Source organism: Acanthochromis polyacanthus, chromosome 4 (assembly GCF_021347895.1).
Source record: "Acanthochromis polyacanthus isolate Apoly-LR-REF ecotype Palm Island chromosome 4, KAUST_Apoly_ChrSc, whole genome shotgun sequence".
Classification (NCBI taxonomy): domain Eukaryota; kingdom Metazoa; phylum Chordata; class Actinopteri; family Pomacentridae; genus Acanthochromis; species Acanthochromis polyacanthus.
In genome coordinates, this window is record NC_067116.1 from 30,639,539 (window position 1) to 30,664,518 (window position 24,980).

Consider the following 24,980-nt stretch of genomic DNA (forward strand, 5'->3'; position numbering starts at 1 on the left):
TATTCCCTAGTATGCTTTCAAATTCACACAGGAGACTGTTTATTTTACCAAGTGCTTCTAGCCCTTTTCCTTGTTTCCATTAAAAACACGACACAAGAATGAGAAATCGTCCTTTTTCGCCTCTTAGATTAGAGCTACATATCAAGGTAAATCCTGGCCTGCTGGTCTCTGAATCAATTGCCTGGGGAACACTTACACTTTGTGGCAGCAGCTATTTAGACACAGACATTTTATTCTCCTTTTGACTTCAGTAGTTCATCCAGTTACCGCGAAGTAAAGAGGCTCAGGCTTGAGTAAAGTTTCTGTTCAAAAAGGGAGCAAGGAAAATACGTAGAACACTTCGCTCCATCAGCATCTATTGAGGAAATGATTTCTGCAAAGCAAGTGTGAACAAAACAACTTGACAGCACTAGTTAAAAGGAAGGATGTTCTCCACTCGACTGTTATGTCTTGACACAGGGCTTTCATCAAGGCTCTACTTGAGCACTTAGAAGCCTTGTGAAGTGGCAGGAGCACACTCTTTCGGCAAAGCAAATAACCCCCAGCTCCTCCATTAACCACCATTAGCACACTTTTGCAGTAGCCGAGCAGCTCAAAGGCTTCAACTCTCTCCAGTTTTTCCAGTTTGTCAATCAGTTTTCCCCTCCATCCTCATCTTTAGGTGAGTATGCTCAGCTTCGACTGCGGAGTGGCTCCCTTTCCAGTGGAATCTACGAGGTTCCCATAATGATCACAGACTCTGGCAACCTGCCCATGTCCAACACGTCCTACCTGAGGGTCAAGGTCTGCCAGTGCGATCACCATGGAGACTGCGTGGACATGGAGCGAATCATCGCAGCTGGACTGGGAACCGGTGCCATCATTGCCATCCTCATCTGTATCATCATACTGTTAGGTGAGGCTCTCTTATACATACACACATATATTCTAGTCATGTTTTCATCATATTGGTTGACAGTGAGCTCAGTCCTCACCATCTACTACTTCCTTCACCGTAAGTTTTTTGATCTGATGGCACATTTACATTGACCTCCCCAGAAATACAGTTACACATCTGTAAGTGGTCCAGTTGATAATGATACACCGTGTAAACACTGCATATTGATTCACATAAAGATGATGCTCCTGTGAACCAAAACTGCCTTATATAATAGGCTGTAATTGCATCTCACTTGTTCATAACGCATATGACTGAACCAGTATCGAGCCATTGCAGCCATATATTGTTTTGTGATTTTTAGCAATTGGTTTTTTTTCTACGTTGCAGTAGTTTCTACAAAAAAAAACTTGTGTTGACGTTTACTATCTTCACCGCCAACATAATCTGCTCCATTTCAGTGCCTGTTGTTCAAGTGCACCAAGAAACTTGACGTAAAGCCCGCTCCTAATCAACAGTTTGGCGGTGCAGAACAACAGAAACATACCAGTACACAAGAATAAAAGCTCACAACACTTGCATAGACTGTGGTATAGTCTCTGTTTAGATTGGATGCAGGAATTCAAATTAGGCTTAAATCTTACCTTAACCTAAACTTACCCTTATAATATACCTAACTTTAAACCATTTTAGTCTTCTACGAAACTGTAATGATCTACATTGAGGGAACTTGCTTTTTGCCCAAACAAGAGTACCACAAGTATACACACAAATCAGCTCAATGCCCTTTAGCTGAATTGAAAGAAACATGGAAACTCCATTTGTAAATGGAGGCGATCCAAATAATAGAAACACATCTCTTACCCAAAGCTCACAAAAACTGGTTTGATCTGAATTTAGTGAAGAAAGATGGGTGACTTCCCCAAGGCCATAAACCTTCAGGGTCCCCAAAATCCCCCGATTTCACTTAGATTTAATCATGCAGTCACTACAAGTTGCAATCGCACATCATGGGAGTGCTGTTAAAGCAGAGCCACTCTTTAAGGTGAGAAAAAGATAATTCATTAAATACGTTCCTCTCCTCCTCACCTGTATTAGTGTTTGTGCTCACACCGTGCTGATTGCTAAATAAAGTAGTGCCCAATCAAATTAATACAGATTAATTGCTGCGTAGAAAGCCTCAGGCCAAATGTTATTAAATCAGCTTGGGTGTGCTGATAGATTTCTGGGTGCTTGTTATTGGAGTGGAGCTGCCATTTCTGAACACACCTGCAAACAGCCACAGTCATGTTGTTGGCCTGTGAACTCAGAATGTGCCTCTCAAAATTAGAAACCTCAAGTGTGCTGCTGCATTGAAAGGCGAACAAATGGCAGCTTTTGTTCTGTTTGTAGTTGCAGCCTTCAGCTAGTATCCGCCGCTGTGATTGGAGCTTGTTAGATGAAGCCTCGTTGTATGTCCCAGACTCTAAACCCAAGTGTAAATGTCAAGTTTGCTGTTTTCTTAAATTATTTGCTTGTTAACAAGTAGCTCTTGATGTGCTTGGACACCGTGCGTAGCCCTTTTGAGCTGCTTCCTCCTTATAATGTTACAGATGATAACAACTGCAGCAACATGAGCTCCACAAACGAAGTCCAGCCCAGCCCTGTGCAGCATTTAATCACTGCATCACTTTTTAAAACACAGGAGAGCAGTAAACTGTAGCTCTGACTCTCAGTGTTTCCCGTGATGGATGCTTTTTAGATCAAGCTGTTTGATTGGACACCTAGAATAAAAGCAACCTTGGCAGAGCTGAACATTTTAAAATGCTAAGACATGCTTTGTGCTAGAACTCTGCGGGCTGCAGTGAGCTGCGGCAGAAAAATTACAAGTGCAGCGGGCGACATTTGAGTGTAGGGAAGCCTTAATGAAATCCACTGTACTATATTTTAATAACTGCAGTCGTGTTAGAAATTGGAACGGCACCTCAAGTTATACAAGGCGTGTATAAAGCATTCAAATCATTTTGATGGCCATTTTTGAGCACAAAAATCAGCTGCTGATGAAGTCCGACTGCGCCTAGACGGGTCAAATGGAGTCAGAAGAATCAGCTACAAGCAGCGCAGCAGTGCATTAGGAATTCTTAATTTCCTCTTCATGCCTCTTATTCAATAACTGAACCATTCCAGTCTTCGGGACTAGAGAAGAAGAAATTACCCATTACAGGGAAGCTTAAAGTCCATGTAATGCAATTTTTAAAAAGAGGGGGTGTTCTGAGTTTGTCACACCACAGAAGACTGTTTTGTTAATCACCCTGGCAAATTTGAATGATTGAAAAAATCACCAAGTTTATGAAATTAGGTTTTCCTGATAGACAGCCTTCACACCAGCACAAAGTAACCATACGAAGCATGCAAACAGGACCAAGTTTGTTTTAACCGAACCAGACAAATTAGATGTAAAATCACAAACATCTGTGGTAGATCCAAAATATTTTTGTCACTTTTGTCGCCAGATGGTTGATTTGGCTCCTTTCCCCAGTAAAAGCTGATCTGTGAGCCCGAATCATCCCCAGAAACTCTCCATCATCCCAAAATCAAACCACCTCATTCAGTCACCATCTCATCATTTTAAGGACATGGAAATAATAACACTGAGCTCTTCTGGATATTTTTGGCATTCAGGGAAGATGCATTTATGCACAACTTGCCATACTGTAACAGTAGCAGGTGTAGTCAATTATGATCAAGCAGGAGAAACACTGATGCTCATGCTCTCTAGTTTTTATCGCACTAGAAGAAGTTTTCATGACCTGTCCAAAAAGCATGAACACAGATTTAAGTCCAGTGTGTTTAGAAACAAATCTCAGAATTTTCTTTGCACAAGGTTCAAGAAGAAATGTATAAGAGCTGAACTTGTAGCGAAGTTGGAGGACTGAAAGAAGTCAGTGTGGCAGTTAAAGTGCAATCGCTTAGTTAAAGTAGAGCATCAGTTGTGACAGGAATGAAGATTAATCTGAAGGTCATGTTTACAGTGTTTTTAGGATGAACTTTTTGGAAATTCCTCCGTGTGGCAGCAAAGAAAAGTTGAATCAGATTTACAGTTTTTACACTGAGATTGACGGGCATAATTAATTCCCTTTACTTGGCGGTGTTTGAAAATGTCTTCTTAGTTGGGCCCACATTTAGTGTAAGCCGCAGAGCCGCATGTTTGTTTAATTTCTTAAAGAGAAGGGACAGGGAAATAATGAGCTTCTTCTGTTTGTGATTATAAAAGAAATAATAGGCTTATTACTATCAATCTACTCAGATTTAATTGAGGGGCACAGAATGTGGCACATTGACCACAGTATAGAAAGAGGCCAATTGTGGAGCTGGGCCCAAGCAGCAGTTTGTTATTTTAAACAGACTTGATTTGTTGTCTGTTGTCTTGCTGAAAGCCTGCGAGACTGCGAGCAGCCAGACTTCCCTGATGGTTCTTACTGAGAAATGTTACTAATGGTGACAAGCCATTTTTCAGATCCACTCTCCAGGGTTTAAATTGTCCTCACTTAGAATTTCTCTCAGCATCCTGATGTGTTTTGGCCCTTGCAGGTACTGTATAGTCGTGCAGTTTTCACAAATACATGCACATCCTGAGCTCCCCTGTCTCATAAATCCCCCCAGATTAATGCGATCAGAAGGAGAGAGATTCGCATCCACTTTTAAAACCCGCCAGCTGTCTCAAAATAGGAGATGCATGTTTCTGTCATTCTTTAAAATACTTACTCCCATATGCAGGGATTTCACTTGTTGTTTGGTATTAAACTGTGACTGCGTACAAGGAGATAGCAGAGGCTTTGCAGCTGTGACTCAAATCTTGCATCAGTGATAATAAACTCAGTCTCCTGGAGAACTGGCTGATGGTTGGTAATGCTTGAGCGCAGAAGCATTGTCGGAAAATACAGATACAAAGCTGGAGCTCGAGAAAAGGTGGTGCAATATCACTGTTAAAATTAGTAAGATTTTGATTTGTTGACGTAGCTGCGTTTCCAAATGTAGACAAATGTCGGGATGTAGAGACATATTCCACATACAATTTAGGACATCTAAGATCTGTCAGATCTCGCCAGGAGTTAACATAGATTCACAGCAAATGTTACAAATGTTACCTGTCACGTGTTTGCATGTAACGTCACATGCTGCATCAATACACGAAAGCTTATAGTTTCATAGATATCTAAGTGTGCATGCGGGTTGTATGTGGAGCCTAGTCTAGAAATGAGAAACGCTGTGTTTTCACTGCTATTCCACCAAGGAACATTTGACCTGTACATTGCATACACTGGTCATCCAGAACATTATAATATAGTCCCACTTGTGCCTTCAAGATGGATCTGAAGTTGTCCTATGGGGTGCTGTGGGGTGCTGTGGGGTCCTGTGGGGTCCTGTGGGGTCCTGTGGGGTCCTGTGGGGTCCTGTGAGCCATTGGATGGGGCTACCATGAGTTGGACTTTGTTCTGTGGATTCTGGTGTTTCCACAGATGGTTGATCGGATTGGCATCTGGGGAGTTTAGAGGCCAGGTCAATGCCTAGAGCTCTTTGTCGTATTCCTTGAGCCTTTCCTCAGCGGTTTTTGTCATGTGGCGGACTACATTGTCCTGCCGAGGGGTGAGCTTGGTCTGGGAAATGAGTAGCCGGATGATACATGTTAGAACCCAAAGTTTCCAGCAGAGCATTGTATTGTAACGTGAGGATCAATGTTATTCACTTCACCTATCAGTGGTTTTAATGTTGTGGTTCATTGGTGCATATAATCACATCCCTGTACTGGGAAACTCAAAGGTCCTTTGCTCGAGACATAATAGTGGACAACCCTACGACAGTATATTCTAGGGTGGGGTCCACTTTTGTCGGAATGTTCACTAAAATAAGTTTAGATGTCATAAATGGTTAGTCCTTCTAACTTTAGAAACCCTTGCTCTGTGCAGTCTACAAGTTACTCTATGAAGCTTTTAACCCTCTAAATCATAAGTGGGATTTTTCTGCTGCATGTATTTATTTTCTTCACTGTAATATAAAGTCTTGCAGCTCTAAAGAAGCAGCACAGCCACAGCTAGAAGTAGAGAAAACTCAAAACATATCTTCTGTGCAGTATGAAATATTTATCATGCCTTAAATCCTAAAAAAAAATCACAAAGTTGAATTTCTTTGATGACTTATTTCACAAAACTTTAAAAACACAAAACAAAACAAAACAAAATAAAACAGGAGTCAACATGCACAACATTTTTCCAAGTCCCTACAGGAGTTGCCAATACTGGAGAAATACATCCATCCATCCATTCTCTATACACCGCTTTATCCTCACTAGGGTCGTGGGGGGTGCTGGAGCCTATCCCAGCTGACTTGGGCGAAGGCAGGGGACACCCTGGACAGGTCACCAGTCTGTCACAGGGCTACATATACAGACAAACAGTCACACTCACATTCACACCTACGGACAATTTAGAGTAACCAATTAACCTCAGCATATTTTTGGACTGTGGGAGGAAGCCGTACTGGAAAAATGGTTACTTTATATACTGTAGATAGTTTATTTTCCCATCTTTGCTAGTATGTTATGTTATTCTCCTATTTGTTCTGTGTAGACACCCTGCAATTCAACCAAAGAGTAAGGGAATGATGTTTTTGGTGTTATTTTGGTATTATCAAATTAACTTATAGGATAAAGTGATTTAACACCAAGCGTACACACTAGTGTTGAATATCATCGCCTGAATTCCATTCAGTTTTGGATTAGACAATTTTGTTGAGATGTTTTGTAGCACCATGTTTAGGTCACGCGGTGTCTTTTCAACTGTAGTAACTCTGAGAACATTGCAATTTTATGTGCGATAGCCCCTTCTTTCCTCTTGTTTTCTGTTGTGCAACACTGTTGGGTTTCCAATGCAGCTTTAGACTTGTAGAATTCACAGTCCCCATCGGAAGCCTCTCATGAACCACTGGGTGGTCCCTCAAGCCCACTATGGCAACTCACAGATGTTCAGTGAAGACTTAGTTTGTCCCTTATGCTAAACGCTGTCCTTATCTGCTCTTGTCACACTTGTCCTGCAGTGCTGGTGCTGCTCTTTGTGATGTGGATGAAGAGGAGGGATAAGGAGCGTCAGGCCAAGCAGCTTCTCATCGACCCAGAGGACGATGTCCGGGACAACATCCTCAAATACGATGAGGAGGGAGGCGGAGAGGAGGACCAGGTAGACACACCATGAAAACACACACTATTAAACGCTGTATAGGCACAATGACACAGGCCAGTGTTTGTCAGCCCTAAATATACCTACTTTCTTCTCAATTCGTGATAACTCTTCTCTTCCCTTCTCCTCACTGCCGCACAGTCACGCTCAAACACTGTTCTCAGATACAACACACATAGCGTTGCCACAGAGACACACACTGTGCTTCTCTACAATTTTCAATCATCTGTCCTCCAGCTAAGATTAAGTGTACTACAAAAGAGGACCTCAAAACAGGATTAATTGCTTTCTGTTGGAGAACAATTTCCTGTGTCTCTCCACACAACTTCCCTGCTTGTGCCAAGCGCATAAGCTGCTCCGCACTTCTGTTGGGGAAATGTTTAACCCTTACAGGCCTAGCCGACTGGAGACTAATAGCATGCTTTTTACTGTTTATTGTAGCAGCTCACTGTGAAAGGTTGAGGTTAATAAACTGCTTTTTTTATATTTACTTGCTGCTTCAAAGCCAATTTTAGTCAGAAATAAACAAACAAATCTTTTACACTGATTCTTCTTGTGCCTAATCTGTTTTTGTTAAGCTTTCAAACTAACTACAAGCGTCACAGCAGTGTTACAAAATCACATTTATGTTAGAGATATGGGCGGGCTTCAGGGCTCCTTGGACTCAGACAGTGGGCTCTGTACTAGAAAAGGCCAGTTCATGGTTTACACATCTCAGTGACTAATAAGGACTTTGAACACAGTTAGCAGACTTGGTTCTATTCATATTACAACAGGTACAAATACTAATAGGACTGCTGTATTTACAGCTCTAAAGGTGAATTGTAAAGATGCGGATAAAGTGAAACTCTTCATACGGATGCACTAAACTCAGGACACATTAAATAATTTTTGATTTTAATGAGTGTTTATTAGATGTTTTCATGAATGTTTTTAGGAATGTTTTTATGTGGACGTTTCATTTATGTATGCACTTTAAAGACTTTGCTTCCAATTTTGTTGTTCTCATGCAATGACAATAAAGACATTCTGATTCTGACGAGCACAGAGAATATTCAATCAACAACAATAATTTCACCTTCGGTTTTGCAACCAACTCCACTGATTTTCACATCACCTTAGACATGGGACAGTGTCAGACCTAAATGCACCTCTTCAGTACCATGTTTGTATGTATGAAGTGCAAAGATTCAGACCTCTAATGTGCAGCTGTCACATAAGAAATAAGCAGCTGCATTGAGTGTACGCTGAGGGGTAAAATATGTAGATTAACTTACATTACGAACAATTTTCTCCCATTTGTGTCATGCATCAACGCTTTTTCCATAATAAATCTTTATATTACTCTGCTATAACACCATGTTCTTCTTGACTGAAGTGGGCAGCATGAGATTGGCCCATTTTACATTGAAGAAAAGTCAAATAATACATCAGACGCCCCTTTTGGGAGTACATTCAGAATCTGAATACCTGATTAGCAATGAAAATTAATACACACAGTCGTGATACTTATTATCTCTGATTGGGGTTTTAGAGTTGTTGAGCCAGCTAACGCTTCTTTTTTGTCAGACAAACATGCTCAGTTATGACCACTACCATCATTCAGCCCAACAATTGTAATGCATTTTCCGGCACTGAAACAACATTAAGACTGTAAATGATAGTGACCCTGACTGGACTGTGAGCCATGTTGGCAGTGTGGCTGTATGAATGGTGATGCTGGCAGGTCAGTTTGTCATTCCACTGCTTTGGCTCAAACTTAAATATGTCAGAAACTACCAGATGAATTACCATAACATTTTGCACCAGTGTTTGTGGTGCCCATAGGCTGGATTGTAACTGAGTGATCCCCTAATTTTTCATCTGGAGCCAGCAGGACGTAGCTTTTACTTATTAAATAAAGTATGTTAACATGCACTATAGGCATTGGTACAAAACATTTAAAACTAAGAAAAAGAAGACGGTAAATATTATACCAGCTAAATACTGACTGCGTTTTAACATGCCGATGTGCTGCAGACATGTCGTTTTACTTGATGTGTGACTCAGATAACACAGATAATCACTATAATCAAAGTCTGTGTGCCTTTGTTTGAGCGTATCGGGGTTAACATGTTGGGTTCATTCAGTCACCAGCATCAGATATCGTTTCTGACTCAGGCTACACCCACACTCTCTTTTATTTGCTTTCCGTTTTTTGCTCAGGCTGTTTTTGTGCCAGACTGCAGTTCCTGTTAGAGTCTTACTCAATCTGGAACCAAAAAGGACCCAAAAGGGCCAAAGGTTTTGTCTTAATTCCTCTAAGAATTGTTGCTCCAAAACATGAAATGAAAGGAAAGATTTTCAGTATGAAAGTTTGGTTGTGATGCATTTGATGAATCATGTCCGTAAAAGTGAAGGTCAAACGTTATTAAAGGCAACCTTTTCAACAGCGTCTTCAATATAGTACCGAAAATGAAAGCTTAACTTTGTGGCTGTGCTGTTTGGCTTCAGTTGAGTTAATAGTTTTCTCTGTGTGATTTAATATACAGGAGGAACCAACATTCATGTAATCTCTCTGCAGTATAAACAATGGACACAAAGTTAATAAAAGAAAATCAAGGTTTGCTTCTTCCTTTATTACTGCCACAGTAACACATTGTGCAGGCCTTGGATAGTGTCGGGGTGCTGTTCTGTTTGATTAGATTTTCGTGTTGGATTTCTTCTTCTTTTTTTTTTCTACAGGCAGCCGGGGTCTTTATTTATATGGATTTAAGCTTAGGATAAAAAGCAGACTCAGTTCTCAGGAACACACTCATTTTTTAAGCATGCTGAGCAATACACACAGACATACCCGACACACTCGCACACATTAATAGACCGTTCACAACTGCTGCTTCCTCTCTTCTAATCCTTACCTATAACTAATGAGATAATGCTTTAACCCCAAATGCTTCTTAAATGGTTCATTTTGCAGAGGAATGTAAATTTTGGTTGTCCTCCAGCAGAATCTGGCTGGTGAATATCAGCAGAAGTTTCTATTTGGCAGAACAGTAAAATACTCCAGCAGAACTTTCACTATGATCTACTGCAAAGCACAGAAGCAGCCAAAAGCTGTCATGAGGTCACAACTCCCTGCACATTTTTGATAACAGCAATCGCGTTGTATCATGTCGTCCTCTGTAACACAAGTCTGATGTCTGATAAAGTTTGTCTCGGAGCGAATGAGTTTCAGTGCTGAGGAAGTATTCAGATCCCTGAATAAAATAAAAGTACCAATGTAGCAATGTAAAAAATATTCCATTATGAGCAAAAGTCCAGCATGAAAAATGAGTAAAAGTAAGTATTGGAAGAAAAATATAGTTAAAGTATTGAAGTAAAAGTACTAGTTTGGCCCATCTGGCTCTTATTTTATTATAAAACATAATTAGAATATTAATACTGAAACATGAACGTGTCTCATCAATGTTCATCATGCAAACTTTTTTTTTTGTAAAGTCTTTTGTAAGAAGCCATAAATGTTGGAAACCATTGGTTAAATCTTTAACTAAGTGTTGTATTTTAGAAGCTTGTTACATTATTTATTGTGCAAAATCCTAAGCTCAGATAGATGTAGTGGAATAGAAAGTGCAACATTTCCCTCTGAAAAGTAGTGGAGTGGAAGGAAAACATAGCATAAAATGGAAAAAAAATGCAAGCAAAGTACTTCAAAACTGTACTTAAATACTGGCCTTCAGTAAATGTGCATTCACCTGCACCACTCACATTTTAGAGGTCACTTTTTCTTGAACGAAAAATGAAGCTAAGCTGCCTGTCACTTTTACAAAAAATCTAATTTGAACAAATGCTCACTAATTAGGTCGAATTCGTTTGAATGAATTAAGTGAAATGTAATTAGGACATAATGTAATTAGGAAATGTGCACATGTGCAGTAGTCGCGTCACAGGAAGAGAAGTCTGTCTAATATAATTTATCATTTGGAAGACATGAGGTTTGGCATACAGGCTCGACGTAAGCAAAGCAAAATGACCAGGAAACAAGAGAGAAACACTGAAGAGAAAGATTTGGTGTCAAAAAGAAAAGCAGTCAGTTGTATGGAAATATTTCAGCTTAAAATAAAAAGATTTTACCGTAAAGAGGTACTCAGCAGTGTCTTGCATTTGCTGCCTGTGTTTCAGACAACTCAACTAATTTGTTTGACCGTTTTAATCAATTAAAATCTCATCACAGAGCTCTGTATGAGGATCACAGAGTCAGATCCGAATGCCATCCAAAGAAATAAATTGCTTCGGATGCTTTGAAGGTTCCATAATACCCTTTAAAAATAATTTATTTTCCCTAAACATCAAGAAGGATTTTTTTTGTAAGTGAACTTCTTCAGTTAGTCTAGTGAAAATTCATGCAATTTTCAAGATATATCGCTGAAAACAAAATATCACAATGACAGTTTTTTCCCCCCAACATAACATGCTACCCTAATTAGGAATATAATATTTCAATAATACGTAAGTGTTTCAGAGATTGAGCGCATGCAGTGGCATCTGACACTTTGAACAGAGTCCTCGAAGAAATGAAATGTCCTTTCTAAGAGGACACATCATTCTGTCAGGTCCCTGTAAGTATAGAAATACAAAACCGAGCACACAGCATTTCCCTCCTTCCTGCCAGGTTATTGCAGAGCTCTCAGCTGCTCTTCACTGAAAAGTAGTCTGTTGGTCGGTCATTATTGTGAACAAAGCCCAAGGTCAGTCCACAGCTTGCTGTTATTGTCCTGAAAAGGCTGCTTTAGTCGATTTCCCTGGAGACCAGAAAGCACGAAATGGTTTCTGGATGGTTGCTGCAGTGACTCAGACGCTGGCATTGAACACGAGCAGAGCAGAGGCCGTGACACACACTTCCCCTCTGCCCGCTGATTGTGTTCATGTTGTGTAAGAGAAGGTGAAAGACGGACTGTGTTTCTCTAAGTGGATGCTAATTAGATAGCATTAGAGTCTCGTTCTGTTCTCCCTGAGGACAGATGATGTAGGAGAATTGGTAGACATTACATCAGAGGAGCTCAGTGCGCTTGTTTAGTCAGTGAACCTCTCACGCCAGCTGTTAAATACAGCTGGAACAGAAAGGTGGTGGTAGGTTGGTTCGCTGCCAGTGTATGTAACACGGCCGCTTTCATGAGTCAGTCAAGTTCGTGATAAGTTTCGGCACTCTTTCTGCATTGTTTTGCCAGAGGGATGCAGTGCACTTAGCATTAGTGTGGGATTAGAGGGAATCTAATGTTACAGAAGGTTTGACTGTTAGCCAATCAGCTCATTTTTCTCATTTAGCTTCAAGTGTGGGTTTACAGCAGCTCAAATATTCCAAGGACGCATAATGTCTCTTTTAGGTGTTTGAAGCTGAATTCATTATTTCAGGACAACCTGGAGGTCACCGTGCATAGTAATGGGAAATTTATGTTCTACATGAAGCACAGTGATGTGCAGGTTGAGATGATTGGAATTGGAATCGTGGGTTGCAGCCTTGACATCAAACCCAAAACAAACCTTTAGTAAATTCACATAATACATCCATCTGTCAGTTAACTGGACCTGACCCCGAACAGATCGCTAGTCCATCCCGCACTTGCTTCTAATGGAGAATCACCAGTTAACTCCCATGCATGTCTTTATACTGTGGGAGGAAGCACACAAAGAGAATTCACAGTCACAGCGAGAACATTCAAGCTCCACAAAGAAAAGTCCCAGCCAACTAGCAGATTTGAGGTGACAGTGCTAACCACTTTTTCCACAGTGCCGCCCACATAATACACTGGATTCTTATTATACTCTTGTTTCACATCATTATGTATTTTAAAGTCTGCACAGCCACGATTTCTCCATTTCACGCCGTCCATTGCGGCAGCATCTTTTGTAATTATGCAGTGCACACGGTGCTTTCAGCAGTGGATTTATACAAAATACCACACTCGTGTAGGGAGAGAAAAAGCCATGTTACTGGAAAGGACTACTTCCTCAGCACACGCCCACATGAAACTGTATCCCCAAATGTTTTTCCCGTGACAAAATGTGCTTTCATTTCTACATTATCATTCGGCCGGGGTTCCTGGATGGGCACAGCTGCCATTAGAGAATTTTGGCTGCGGAAAATAAACTTGTAGCAAATCAAGTTCAAAGGGTTTAATGTTTTGTTTTCTGATACATTTTAAATGATGCATTGCTTTGGTCTACCAGCTTTACAGAAAATGTCGTCATGTATATTACAGTGTATAATATATTGTACGGAATAAGATCAAACACTGTTCCTTCATGTTATACAGATGTATTACTTTACATTGCAGTGAAAAATGAGCCCACAGTGACTTAAAAAAGTGATGGGGAGCAGAAAATGTCCAGAAACTGCCTGTGGTTCAGAGGGTTAAGAAAACTGATGTGTGGAAATCCTGGTGGTTTAACAACTGTTGTGGATTTGTAGTCAAAGGAACTTCCTGAGGAGCCTCACTAAGGATCCAGAGTATGCTGCCTGTAAAGCCTCTTGAGTTTCTAAACCTCCTTCAGGCAAAAAAAAGTGATTTGTGATATTGGACTGTACAAATGACTTGACTTACTGTAATGTAACATGTGAACGTGTGGCTTTGTGTGGCTGTTTAGGACTACGATCTGAGCCAGCTGCAGCAGCCTGATGCCCTGGAGCCAGAGTGCGTCAAAGTGGGGATCAGACGTCTGGATGAGAGGCCCCTCCATCATGACCACCAGTACCCCCTCCGCTCAGCCGCCCCCCACCCAGGAGACATAGGAGACTTCATCCACGAGGTACGACGGCAGCGAGCAGAGTCTGAATCTGTGGGCAGATCCATCAGGGAGCCACAAACCTCTGTGGCAAAATCTCTGTTTAAAAAGTCAATGTCATTGTCAAAGCCGCCAGTGTGAGTTCAGCAGAGGAGGATGTCCCCTCTTCACTAAACTCACTTCAATCTGTTTGCCCAGATTAAATTTTGGTGCCGCGCTCATGCACTTCTCAGCACACAGGAAGTGATAAATCACAACTTCAGTGAAATACAAACTGTCTGACAGCAGTAAGTGAACACTGTCCACAAAAAGCTGGATTTGCCAACGTTAGTTCTTTTGCTTCTCTCATCTCTTTGCTCTGCTTCTTTGGTGTAAAGCATCAAAGACTGGCCAGGATTTGTGCAGTTTACCTCATCACCTTACAGGATTTAGGATATTGAAGTTCAAACTGTTTTTTTGAGACCGTTGCTCTGTGTAACTATCCAGAGCTGCCACAGGAACACGCTTACTGTAACATTCAGACTTTCATTACTTCTACTTATAGAATGCTTCATCCATTTAAACACAGTGGCGCGTGAAGAAATCATAATGCAAAATGTTTTAAATTATGTTTAATTTTGGGGTTGCTAAGGTTCATACTGCGCAGCACCTGCAACATTCATGTTTTTGTTGCATGTTCTCTTCACAGGCAGATCTGTGATAAATCATTGATTTATGATTATGTGATGCTGTGTGGTTCATCTGTGTAAGACACAAAGAAAGAGAGCAATTCTGCAGCCAAAGCCAGAGACAGTCTGGGAAACACCGAGAGTCCAATGTCTGTGTAATTCTTAATTAGCTTTGCTAATGGTTGGGATTAGCTGGCCTCAGACATGGCCACAGCCTGGCTACCTAACTGGAGGTAAATCCACTATGTTTCGTTAATCCCACAGACTGGCTGCAGGCCTTGCACAGCTATTTAAAGGGACAGTTTAGGGTTTTGGGAACTCTTTCACTGTGGTCTGTTATTGTACTATTTATAGAAAAGAATTCAGTAAATTTAGGATTCTTGTCAGTGCACATAATATCGTCTCCAGATACATTTTGTGGTTTTTTTTGTACCAACATGAAGTGGCATAAAGTGGTTGTTCACAGACATGAATCAAAGGTTGTGAAAACTGAAAGATGCATTAAGAGGTATTTTTAAGGCTTCTTGCTGGCTGAGAGTATTTATACATCCAGGAGACACATCGACAGCATTAGTATGTGCAGCATCAAGTCTGAGACTGTGTCTGCCTGCTGTTTTCTGCAGAGAAGGTTGTGTATGGTGGATGTATCCAAGCTTTTTCACGGAAAACATCTGCCCTGATTCTGCTGGGAATGAGGCTCATGAGAGGAAAGACTGAACCCCAAAAAATTAGCTTAAGACATTATGACCCTCAGTAAGGTAAAGCTTCACTGAGCAGCATTATGTACATACAAGAATCCAGATTGTACAAAATAGTTTTTACAGTTTTCTATTGAACGTTTAGCTAAAATCTGAGTTTAAGGTTTAAATTTGCAGCATCACAACTAATCGAGAGTGGATTCAGGGGCAGCTGATGACTCACATCAATATGATGGGTAACGGTGTCGCCTGTTATTCTCAAATGTTGATATACTGCACCTGTACAAGGTTTCCTAGCCTTCCAGGACCTGTAGCTAAGACACATTTGCATCCAGCATTATGATGCTGCCACCGCCCTGCGTCGTCGTGACTGACTGACAAAGGATGTCCAGCAAAAAAGAGACATCATGTATCCAGTAGAAAACCTTCAAAATTACTTGCACATTCACAGATTCAGATTTTTTTGAACGAGGGAGACATGTTTTAGCTGTCCTTTTAAAGATATACGACCAGGTAATTGGACTTCTTATGTAAAGTCAATATGAGATATGAATTATTATTCAGAGAAGAGTGTTTTTAAACTGTGATTTAAATAAGCAACACGCCAGCAGGGGATCTTTAATATTAAGATGCAGAGTCCTGCAACTTTAGCAAAAGCCTTGAGCATTTATTATCCAACACAGCCTTTGTTTTCTTTAACTTTTGTATCTCAACTATTCAGTTAATGTTAGGGTAACTATTACTTGCTGAGGCTAAAATACTCTAAACAAACAGCAGTGTGCCATACTTTACAGACCCAAAAACCACCCTGATCTCCTGTGGCACCATAGCAACATGCTGATTATGTCTTTTAATGGGTCGCATTTAAACATTTTAACAAAACAATGTGACAGTCCGTGTTTTCTTACAAGGGTTAACTCCTAGTCAGTGTGTTCAAATCTGATATTTACTTCCAGTTGTCATATGTTGAAATGCCATTATTTCAACCGATGGTGTTAAGCAGTATATGCAAGCAAACATCTGAATTTCAGACTTCCCTTGCATGACTACCGTGGCCAAAAAAAATCAATTCAGTGATATTACAGCAATATCTATATGTATCTAAAAAAATTGATGCAAAAAATAAAACCACTATCAGTGAATTTCAACTGTGAAGTGTCGATAGATTTACCCCCATCATACTGTTGTCAGGAGGTGAAGTGAGAGTCTGTTACCATAACTGCACTTTGTGTTTTTTCTGTGTTGGGGTTACACTCAAATGGGTTATTTGGTATCATTTCCTGTGTATATTCTTTAAATATCACAGTTATTGTCAATAATAGAGACAATCCACGTCTAAGCAATGAATAGTCTGTAGATCAATGGTCAGGAAGGAGCATTAAGGATGTTTCGGATGAACTAGAAATGTAGTAGGACCACAGCTGAAGGAGTCAGAGGGAAAGTGAAACCCAGCAATCGTTGCTTCTACCAGCAACCTCCCACTGCCTCCCTGATCTCCTCTTAACATCTCCCTTGTTTGTCTTTGTCGTTTCGATGCAGTAAATGGAGGGAATTGTGGAACTTAGAGGAGTTTGTTCAAAGGAGCAGATGTGGTTGTGTCTTCTCACCTGTATGCACCTGGTAAACTGCTGTGTGCAACAGATGTGAGGTTGTCCTTAAAGTCCAAATGGTCTGCACTGACTGGACGATGGATTATAATTTGCAAAAAGCCAAGTAATGGCCCAATACATGGCTTTATCCTCAGTGAGAAGGTGGACTTTTTACCGCTGGATTTGAATGTATGTGATTGGTTTCAAGCAGTGCTGTCAGTGTCTGTTTGCTCGACCTTTAACAGCACCGTACTCTCTCAGATGGATTAAAGTGGCTCTCCCAGTTAATCAGATAGGCCTCTTGTTGAGTCCTTTACCACAGCTGACATCATCTCAGGTGTAAAGAGTCATCACTGCTGATGCACGTCGTCGTCTGCGCACTAGTTGCTTCCATATTGTTTGTGTGCGTGGCTGTGCGTGCATGTCTCTTTGGTTAGGCTGCATGAAGACATCTGCCAAGCACAGCGATGAATAATGAGCGGGAGCTGTCAGACATGGCGAGCTGATCTAGACAGCTTAATCCGGCAGACATGACAAGCCTATGCTTCTCATCCTGCCTCTCACTCTCTGCGTTAATTCTCTCCTCCCATTGAGTTTCAGAGTGACGCGAGTGTCTTCAGTCAGACGACAGACGGGGCCCACAAAACATTTCCAAAGCTTATCAGATTTACCTCTTTTATTGCAGACATTCTGAGTGACAGTGTGAGGCAAAAATAAAAATAAATATCTGGACTCTTAACTGAACAATTTTGTTTAGATGTAAATAGTAGATTTTTCTTTCATTCTCTTTTTTAATAAATGTTGTATCTTCCTAAAACGCATGTGTATTTGAGATGGGGGGTGGTGGTTTTAAGTTCGGTCCAAACTGGGTAATCTGCTGAATCTCCTCCTAGAGATAGAAGCAGCATCTGCCCGGTCTGACCCAAATCCTCCTCTCTTCTACACTCCTCTCTAATCCCTCCTTCCCTCCATCTCCCTTAGTTTGTTCTACTGTCAAACTGAACACACACTTGCCCTAACCCTAACCATAAGCACTACTTGCCAAACTCTAGTTTACATCATGGGAACTTACTTTTTGTCCCCAAAAAGGGAGGCGGGCCCCTACAATGTGACTGTGTAAACAGAGTTATGTCCTCATAACATGTGGAAGTACGTAGTGTTTCTGCTTTACACTCCCTCTCTCTCCCACTCTGCTCTCCTCCATGCACATGTTCTCTGGGGGCCGAAGTAAAAGCGGGACTGAAGGTTGACATTTTGAATCCCTGTTTTTTGAGAAAGTGAGCTGTGCTCTTTCAGGTGGTCTTCGTAGGTCAACAGGGGTCATCAGGGGGGTTTCTGTGGTTTTACATTGCTGTGCTTTGGAATAAAAGCATGGACATAGGCTTCCATAATACCCTTAAGCTTACTATACAGTTACTATAGAAATGTAGGATTACTATAATCCTCTATTCGATACTGTCAGAGTCTTGTAGCTCACTCAACCATTCGGCTTTTCTCAGTCACAGAGGTACTATGCAGTGTGGGTTGTTGCATGTGGAAAATCTCTGCTGTTGCTGCTGCAGCAAACATGGAGGTGTCCATTTTTAATGAAGTGAAAGTTGACAGTTCTGCTTTGCAGAGATTTCTTACAATCTTCTCTGATTTAGAAGTGGTGAGTGCAGAATACTGAGGATTAACCTATGACATGAGTCCACTATGAATGTTCATGTTCTTTATCCCACATCAAACAGGCTTTCTAGGCCAATGGTATATCAGTGAAATCACTTCCCTGCCTCAGCAACCAGTGATTCAGTACTGTTGAACAACAGTGATGTGTATTCACCAACAGTAACCCACAGAATGTAAAAATATGATGTAGGCTCTTAGTAAAAATGAGGCTGATTAAAATCAGGAGTCAAACTTCCAGAGTGAAGCCAGTGACCTAAAGGTGCAGTTCTGCGAGTGGCCACTTGAGGATGGCCTCAAATGTGAACCACTACCAATTGACCCCTGTGTTGAAAAGTCCAACTTAGCAACAGAAATAAACATGTTTTCAGCCTAGTATGAGAAACAATTTTGGTCTCTTTAGTTATTTTTGCTATTCAACCTGCATCAGAGGTGGATTTTTATGTAACTTACCGTTTGAAATTATTTTAAAGCCTAAAATTTACCGTAATACTGGGCGTGGCAACTTTGATAGATGAGTGGGTGGACAGTCCAGGTACTGTCAGGTACAGTTATGTAGGTTGTTAGTAGTGTGGCAGAAAGCAATATTGGTGAATAAACACAAATACTGTGTGTGATTGATTATAAGCATCCATTCTGAGGAGAAGTTGCAGTGCAGGAAGAGGTCAAGTCTAATAAGCAGAGCTATAGAAACGCATCAAAGCAAGTTTTCACCTCCTGGAGGCATTGTGGCTGTACACAGATTAACAAGCTGATTTGTAATTTTTCTTTGCAAATACATCTGAAAAACACGCCATCAGAAGTGTGAACGGTGACTGAAAGATGTTCTCTGCCTTTTCATCTTTACTAGTCAACATTACCTGGATAGACAAAGTCATTTAATTCAGTGTGCTGCTCAAAGACTGCTTTAAGGCACTTTTTCAGGTTGAATGTTATCTTGCATGTTAGTCATTGCATGAGTGAATCAGTCAATGCACCTTAAATGCCAATACAACTTTGTTTTTATTGACTCTCTTGCTTGACATACTCTTTCATGATGGCTGAATCTCAAAGTGCTAAAAATAAATGGAGGGTCGTTTTCTCATCTTCTCCTTGCTTACTGGATCCATTTGGAGGAGACAGGAAGGTTAATGAAAGGACTTGGGTCGAAATTTGATATCTCTGACAGTCTGTAGTATTTCATTTTCTCCATGGTGCTAGAAAGAATCCTTTTCTCATGTTATTTGCCATTGCATTGCTCACCTTCCTGTCTCCTCCGTCTTCCTCTTCAGGGCCTGAAGGCAGCAGACAACGACCCCACCGCTCCGCCCTATGACTCCCTGCTGGTGTTCGATTATGAGGGCAGTGGCTCCACCGCCGGCTCCCTCAGCTCCCTGCACTCCTCCTCCAGCTGCGGAGACCAGGATTACGACTACCTCGGTGACTGGGGGCCACGCTTCCGCAAGCTGGCCGACTTGTACGGCGGAGAAGACGATTAGCACCCTTCGACCCCCCAATAACGACAGCCACTGTCCCCACCCGTTGCTTTGAAGTTCAGGTGGTGGGTGGGGTAAGGAAGATGAAATGGGATAAACGTGGGGTTCTAGATTGGCACTTGTGTATTTCCATGGGACAGCTTGTAAAGAAACTCGCTGCCTCTTGACGGACAGTTGATGACACTCGGGACCATGCTGACTCCTGGCCTAGAAAGGCCGGGCACTGGCTAGCATTCAGGCTAATGGACATCATCTGAGCGTTAGCCCCGTGCTAACAAATGTGAGCAGCCAGAACAATGCACTCAGAGGGTATGTTGTCTCTGTGATGGTTGAGAGCTATGACAGCCATGCTACAGACGCTCATTTACACTTGAATCTTTACAGTACAGCAGCACTGGGGTCAAATGTGCCTTTTTGTACATTCTTTTGATTGTGTTCGGTCTCAATTCTGTATGTTGCTTTAAAGCTCCTAGTGTTTTGCAACTGCAATTTGGAGGAGCACTTTGCCATAATGAGCGCATGTGTGTACGTGTGTTTGGGTTCCACCTCATTACTTGTATGCGTGTATGTGAGAGTACGCGTGAATCATTTCCACAGAGACACACTGGATGGATACTCTAAAGGGCAAAGCCTACTATGAGATGCCTTGGATGATCCTACCAGCAAAAAACATTGCTTTTCTGTGCAGCTCTGGGTCAACGGAAATCAAAATCAAAATTTCGGTTTGATGAGAAGTTTTGTCTTTTTGCGAATCACAAACATACACACACACACACACACACACACACCTATGTCTATCATATTTGTTTCATGGACTTTGTGACTTTTTGAAACTCGTCCTCTTTTCACAACAGTTCTCTGGTAATAATGTGAGTATGTGTTACCAAACCTGACCAAGATCAAAAGTTTTTATTCCCTCTCAGCTCTGTCACACTGATTTTCCTCTGCAAACCCTGATTATTCAGCATCACATCGGGTCAAAGCTGTGGGTAAATTGCTGTAAAGAATAGCTGCCTCCTCTGGTTTTCAACACTCTCAGACAGTCGAGGACATTCAGCGCCAACATTAATTTAACTGTTTTTGAATTTTGGAGGTTTTTACAAGTACTAAATGTTATTTACGGATGCAGTTTAAATGTTTTGGATCTGTCCTTGCTGCACTTTTCTAAAAGGGAGTTTAAAATGGGATACAGTTTTAGGCAAAAGCACTGTAGCAAAGTGGTGAAAAACATGTTGATAAAATGCAATTTCCGTTTATGTGTTTGCACAGATGAAAGAAAACAGAAACAAAAACTGGGGCAAAGAATCAAGGCCAAAAACAAGTCAATCTAAAAGCATTTGAAGCAATTTCGAGTAGCAGAGCAACAGCAAGATGAAATGACAAATAGATGAAAATCTCCATCATAAAGACAATGAAATGAGTAATGAAATATTAAAATAATATTACAGAGAGGGAGTTTATGTCTGGTGTAGTTTCAGCAGACAAGTTCTGGTTGAAGTTTTATATTTATAGATGAATATTAAAATTTGATAAACAGCTTGTGAACGGAATATAGAGTGAGTGAGGGGTGGCTAGTATGCAGATCTGCTGCTTAAAATGACCACAGCAGCGCCTTTTCCCCTGCAATGTCTGGATCTGCAGCAGAACGTTGTAAAGGTGGAAGAGCAGAATGTGAAAAGCTATTGTGCCATCTCTACTTCAGCACTCTTAACAGTTCGAGGTGACAAATGTTAATGTGAGGAAAGAAGTTAATGTATCGAATGCAGCTTATTGCAGTGAAACAGCTGCATTTTCTGCAACACTCCTCTAATATTTTATGATTTACAATTATTAGAACCAATGTACTTTTGGCATGGTAAAAGATAAATCCATTGAACAGTCTGGTCCTGGTGTTTCAAAAACTTTTTTAAAGTACAGCAAGCCTAATGATAATGACTTTTTTTAAAAATTAATCTAGATGTGCAAAATATGTCTATTGTCACAAAACAGCTAAATTTAATATTATTTATGTTAGCATTTTACAGCAAAATGAGAATTCTGGGCAGTAAAAAATATTTCAACGCGGATATTTTGGCCACTATTCTTGGTGTATATACATATTTATATATATATATATATATGGAATGTTAGAGCTAATTTGAAAAAAAAAATGATTTGGTCATTGTTTGTCTTTCCTTCAATGCATTCCACAGACTGATTCGCTTGATTCCTCACCACTGTCTGCTCAGCTGTAATGCGTGCTCTGCTACATGTGCTGTAGACTGTGTTGAAAGTACTGGAAGCAACAGAATCGGACTCACTCTGCTTTTCAAACTATGTGGTGACACCATTTCTGAATTATCCCAAGCACCTTTTTCCTGCGTTATGTTCTGTTTATACCAGTTTATCTGTGATAGGTCAATATCGAGGTCCACATCGCTATAGCAACGCACAAACCCCATGAGCCTTGAAGGGCTACAAGTGAAAACATTACAGAGGAGCTGCATCACATTCAATCCGACAGTGAATGCAAACGGAAAGTTTGTGTTGAACCCTGATGGAGTCAATATGCCTGAGGAACAGACTAACTTGTGCATCGCATACGCCAACAGACAAGGCCACCAAGTTGTTGTTTTGTATTGCATATTCACCAGAGGCTACAACTTTAACAATGGCATAAACAGCAACAAACACTGTATCAGCAGCACTTGACAATTCATTATTATTACTGTTTTTAATCTAAATCAGACACGTACTGCTGGGAACACTTAGCCAGAATACAATTACTCTTGCCCTTTGTTAAAGTTGAACAACGTTAATACAATTCCCTCGTTTGCAGTTTGTTAAAATGTGTGCAGGTCTGTCTTCGCTGCGTTTATCCGACACACACTCTGCCGTCAGGCTTCTGAAACAGTCACAATGATATTCTCTGACAGTTAGTGTGGAGCAGTCTTTTTGAGCTCCTCACGAGGCCGTTCTGTGACAGTGGTCAGGAAATTTGAGGAATTTTTGGTGCTCCTGAAATAGATCTCAGCCAGCAGTAAAGGAGAATCTCTAACCGTAGCTGAAGAATTGTGAAACAATTTAGCCAGTTTCATTAGTTTAATTTTCTAAAGCATCATAGACAATTTGGTTTATTAGATGGTCAAAAATAACAGGAAAATGCATTGATTTCTTTGCGATAAGGTAAGACAAACTCATTGCTTTTACTGGACATGGATCAATCATGCTTATAGCTGTAAGTGTATTCACTCTGCAAAGGTCCATTCTGAGTGGTATTTGTTAGCTGACTGATGAACCTGTCCCAGGTTGTTTTCTTTCTCATGGCTGCAAAACAGGAGCTGTCTAACCCTCTGCGTTTGAGAGAAACTGAGCAGCTAACTGAATATATTGTGCATGAAGGAACCTGCCAAGCAACATGAAGGCAACATGAACCCATACTGCACTAAGTCTGCTGATGCATTCTCCATTCAATGTACGGCTGTGAAAAGTCTTAGTTCCCAAATACGGGTTCCTATTTCATGCTTTTCAGACCTTATGACCAAATACAATATTATCAAAGCAAGTGTTGTATTTGCTACAAACTCATGATTTGGAGTTCCCTACACCTTTAAAATCCAGTTTACCTTCATGCCACAAAGGGGATGAAATCTTAACTTTAAAAATCTAAATACCATTCTCAGAACCAGTGTTTAATCATGGTGAGGTTGTAAGAGTCTCCCCTGATAGCATTGTGAGGGATGCTAGTCAGACCCAGAGCTGTACAAAAGAGCTGCATATTTTTGCCAGTTTGGTTTTCCAAAGCTAGTGAGAAGACGTGTACAGTAATGCTAGACCTTAGATAGATACCTTATGTTTTTTGTTTTGCTTTTATCACAATGTAACTTATGCAGCTGATTGCTAATAAAGGGAGTCATCAGTCCTTGTTTTGTAGCAAAGATACTTCTTGATACTCTGCTGTGGTGGATTAAATACAAAAAAGGCAATGTTTCTTCTGTCTGCTGATGATTTGCCTTAGTGTTCTCTGGTACTCTCTCCAACTGGCTACTCACTGTAAACTGAAATATGTACAGATTGTATTTTTCTCTTGTTGTTCTTTTGGCTGTGGTCTCTGAAAATGACATGCTAATATCTTGAATCCTTGTATATGTGTAATTTGGATTACAAATTAAAACGTTTTTGCATGTTTTTATCTTTTTATTATGGGAAAACAGTATTTTTTTTGGATCTTTTTGCAAATAAGTTCAACATCAAACCAACACATGCACCGACACACAAGCATGAGATGCTGCTTCAGATGCGGTTAAAGCCCACAAGGGTCACTGAAAGGTCAACGGGATCAATGAAATTTTAAAGCAGAATTAATTAATTTCTTCAGTCGCTTGTGTAAACAAGCAAACGGTTGCACATTCCCACATCCAGTAAATATCACTTCTTTGAAGTGGTGTTTGTGCCCACCTGGTTTGGTTTTTGTTACTTCTGAAGGTACTGAATGCTCCACTATGTCCATCAGCTGCTCTCTAACCACTTTTTGTTTGTTGTTTGTTTTGCTGCTCGGTGTTGAGTGGATTTTTCAGAGGTTTATCACTGAAAACAGCTGCCTCCTGTGGCCCAAACAACGCAATGAGAGGTGTGAGCTTGAACTACAACAATATATTTGCAGTCCAGGGAAAGCAAACAGTAAACTAAAGGGACAGAGGTGTGTCGTAGAGCTAACAGGACATGCAGAGTTGGTGTTTATCTTCTTTACTACTCTCTGATCTATTGTTCATATAAAAATAGTGGATAGAGCCCCCTAAAAAGTTTCCAATGCAATTAAAATGAGATGATAGCAAGAAAACTAATATTAAAAGCAAAACTTAGTTCAGCCTTTCCTTAAATTTGGGGGATTTGCAGTAGACAAAAGAAAGCATAATCAAATCAGCTGCGAACACTAGATTCAGATGTTAGAAGAAGCCCACAATGCAGCATTTTTAGCTTCTCGAGCTGTTTTCTTAAGAACCAAGCATTCCCAGAACAACACATGACATTTCCAGGCATTGTTTTGACAGAGCGTGA

At 40.7% G+C, this 24,980-nt stretch overlaps 1 protein-coding gene across 1 annotated transcript in view; it reads left to right on the forward strand.

Moving 5' to 3' along the window:
* LOC110949342 (cadherin-2-like) overlaps nucleotides 1-24,122 on the forward strand; it is a 110,935-nt gene extending 86,813 nt beyond the window's left edge. Inside the window, exons 13-16 of the mRNA XM_022191325.2 lie at nucleotides 662-895; nucleotides 6,950-7,089; nucleotides 13,711-13,872; nucleotides 19,740-24,122. Coding sequence (XP_022047017.2) covers nucleotides 662-895; nucleotides 6,950-7,089; nucleotides 13,711-13,872; nucleotides 19,740-19,946 — 743 coding nt within the window. The 3' untranslated portion in view covers nucleotides 19,947-24,122. The remainder of the gene's footprint in view (nucleotides 1-661; nucleotides 896-6,949; nucleotides 7,090-13,710; nucleotides 13,873-19,739) is intronic.
* Nucleotides 24,123-24,980: the final 858 nt, after the last annotated feature.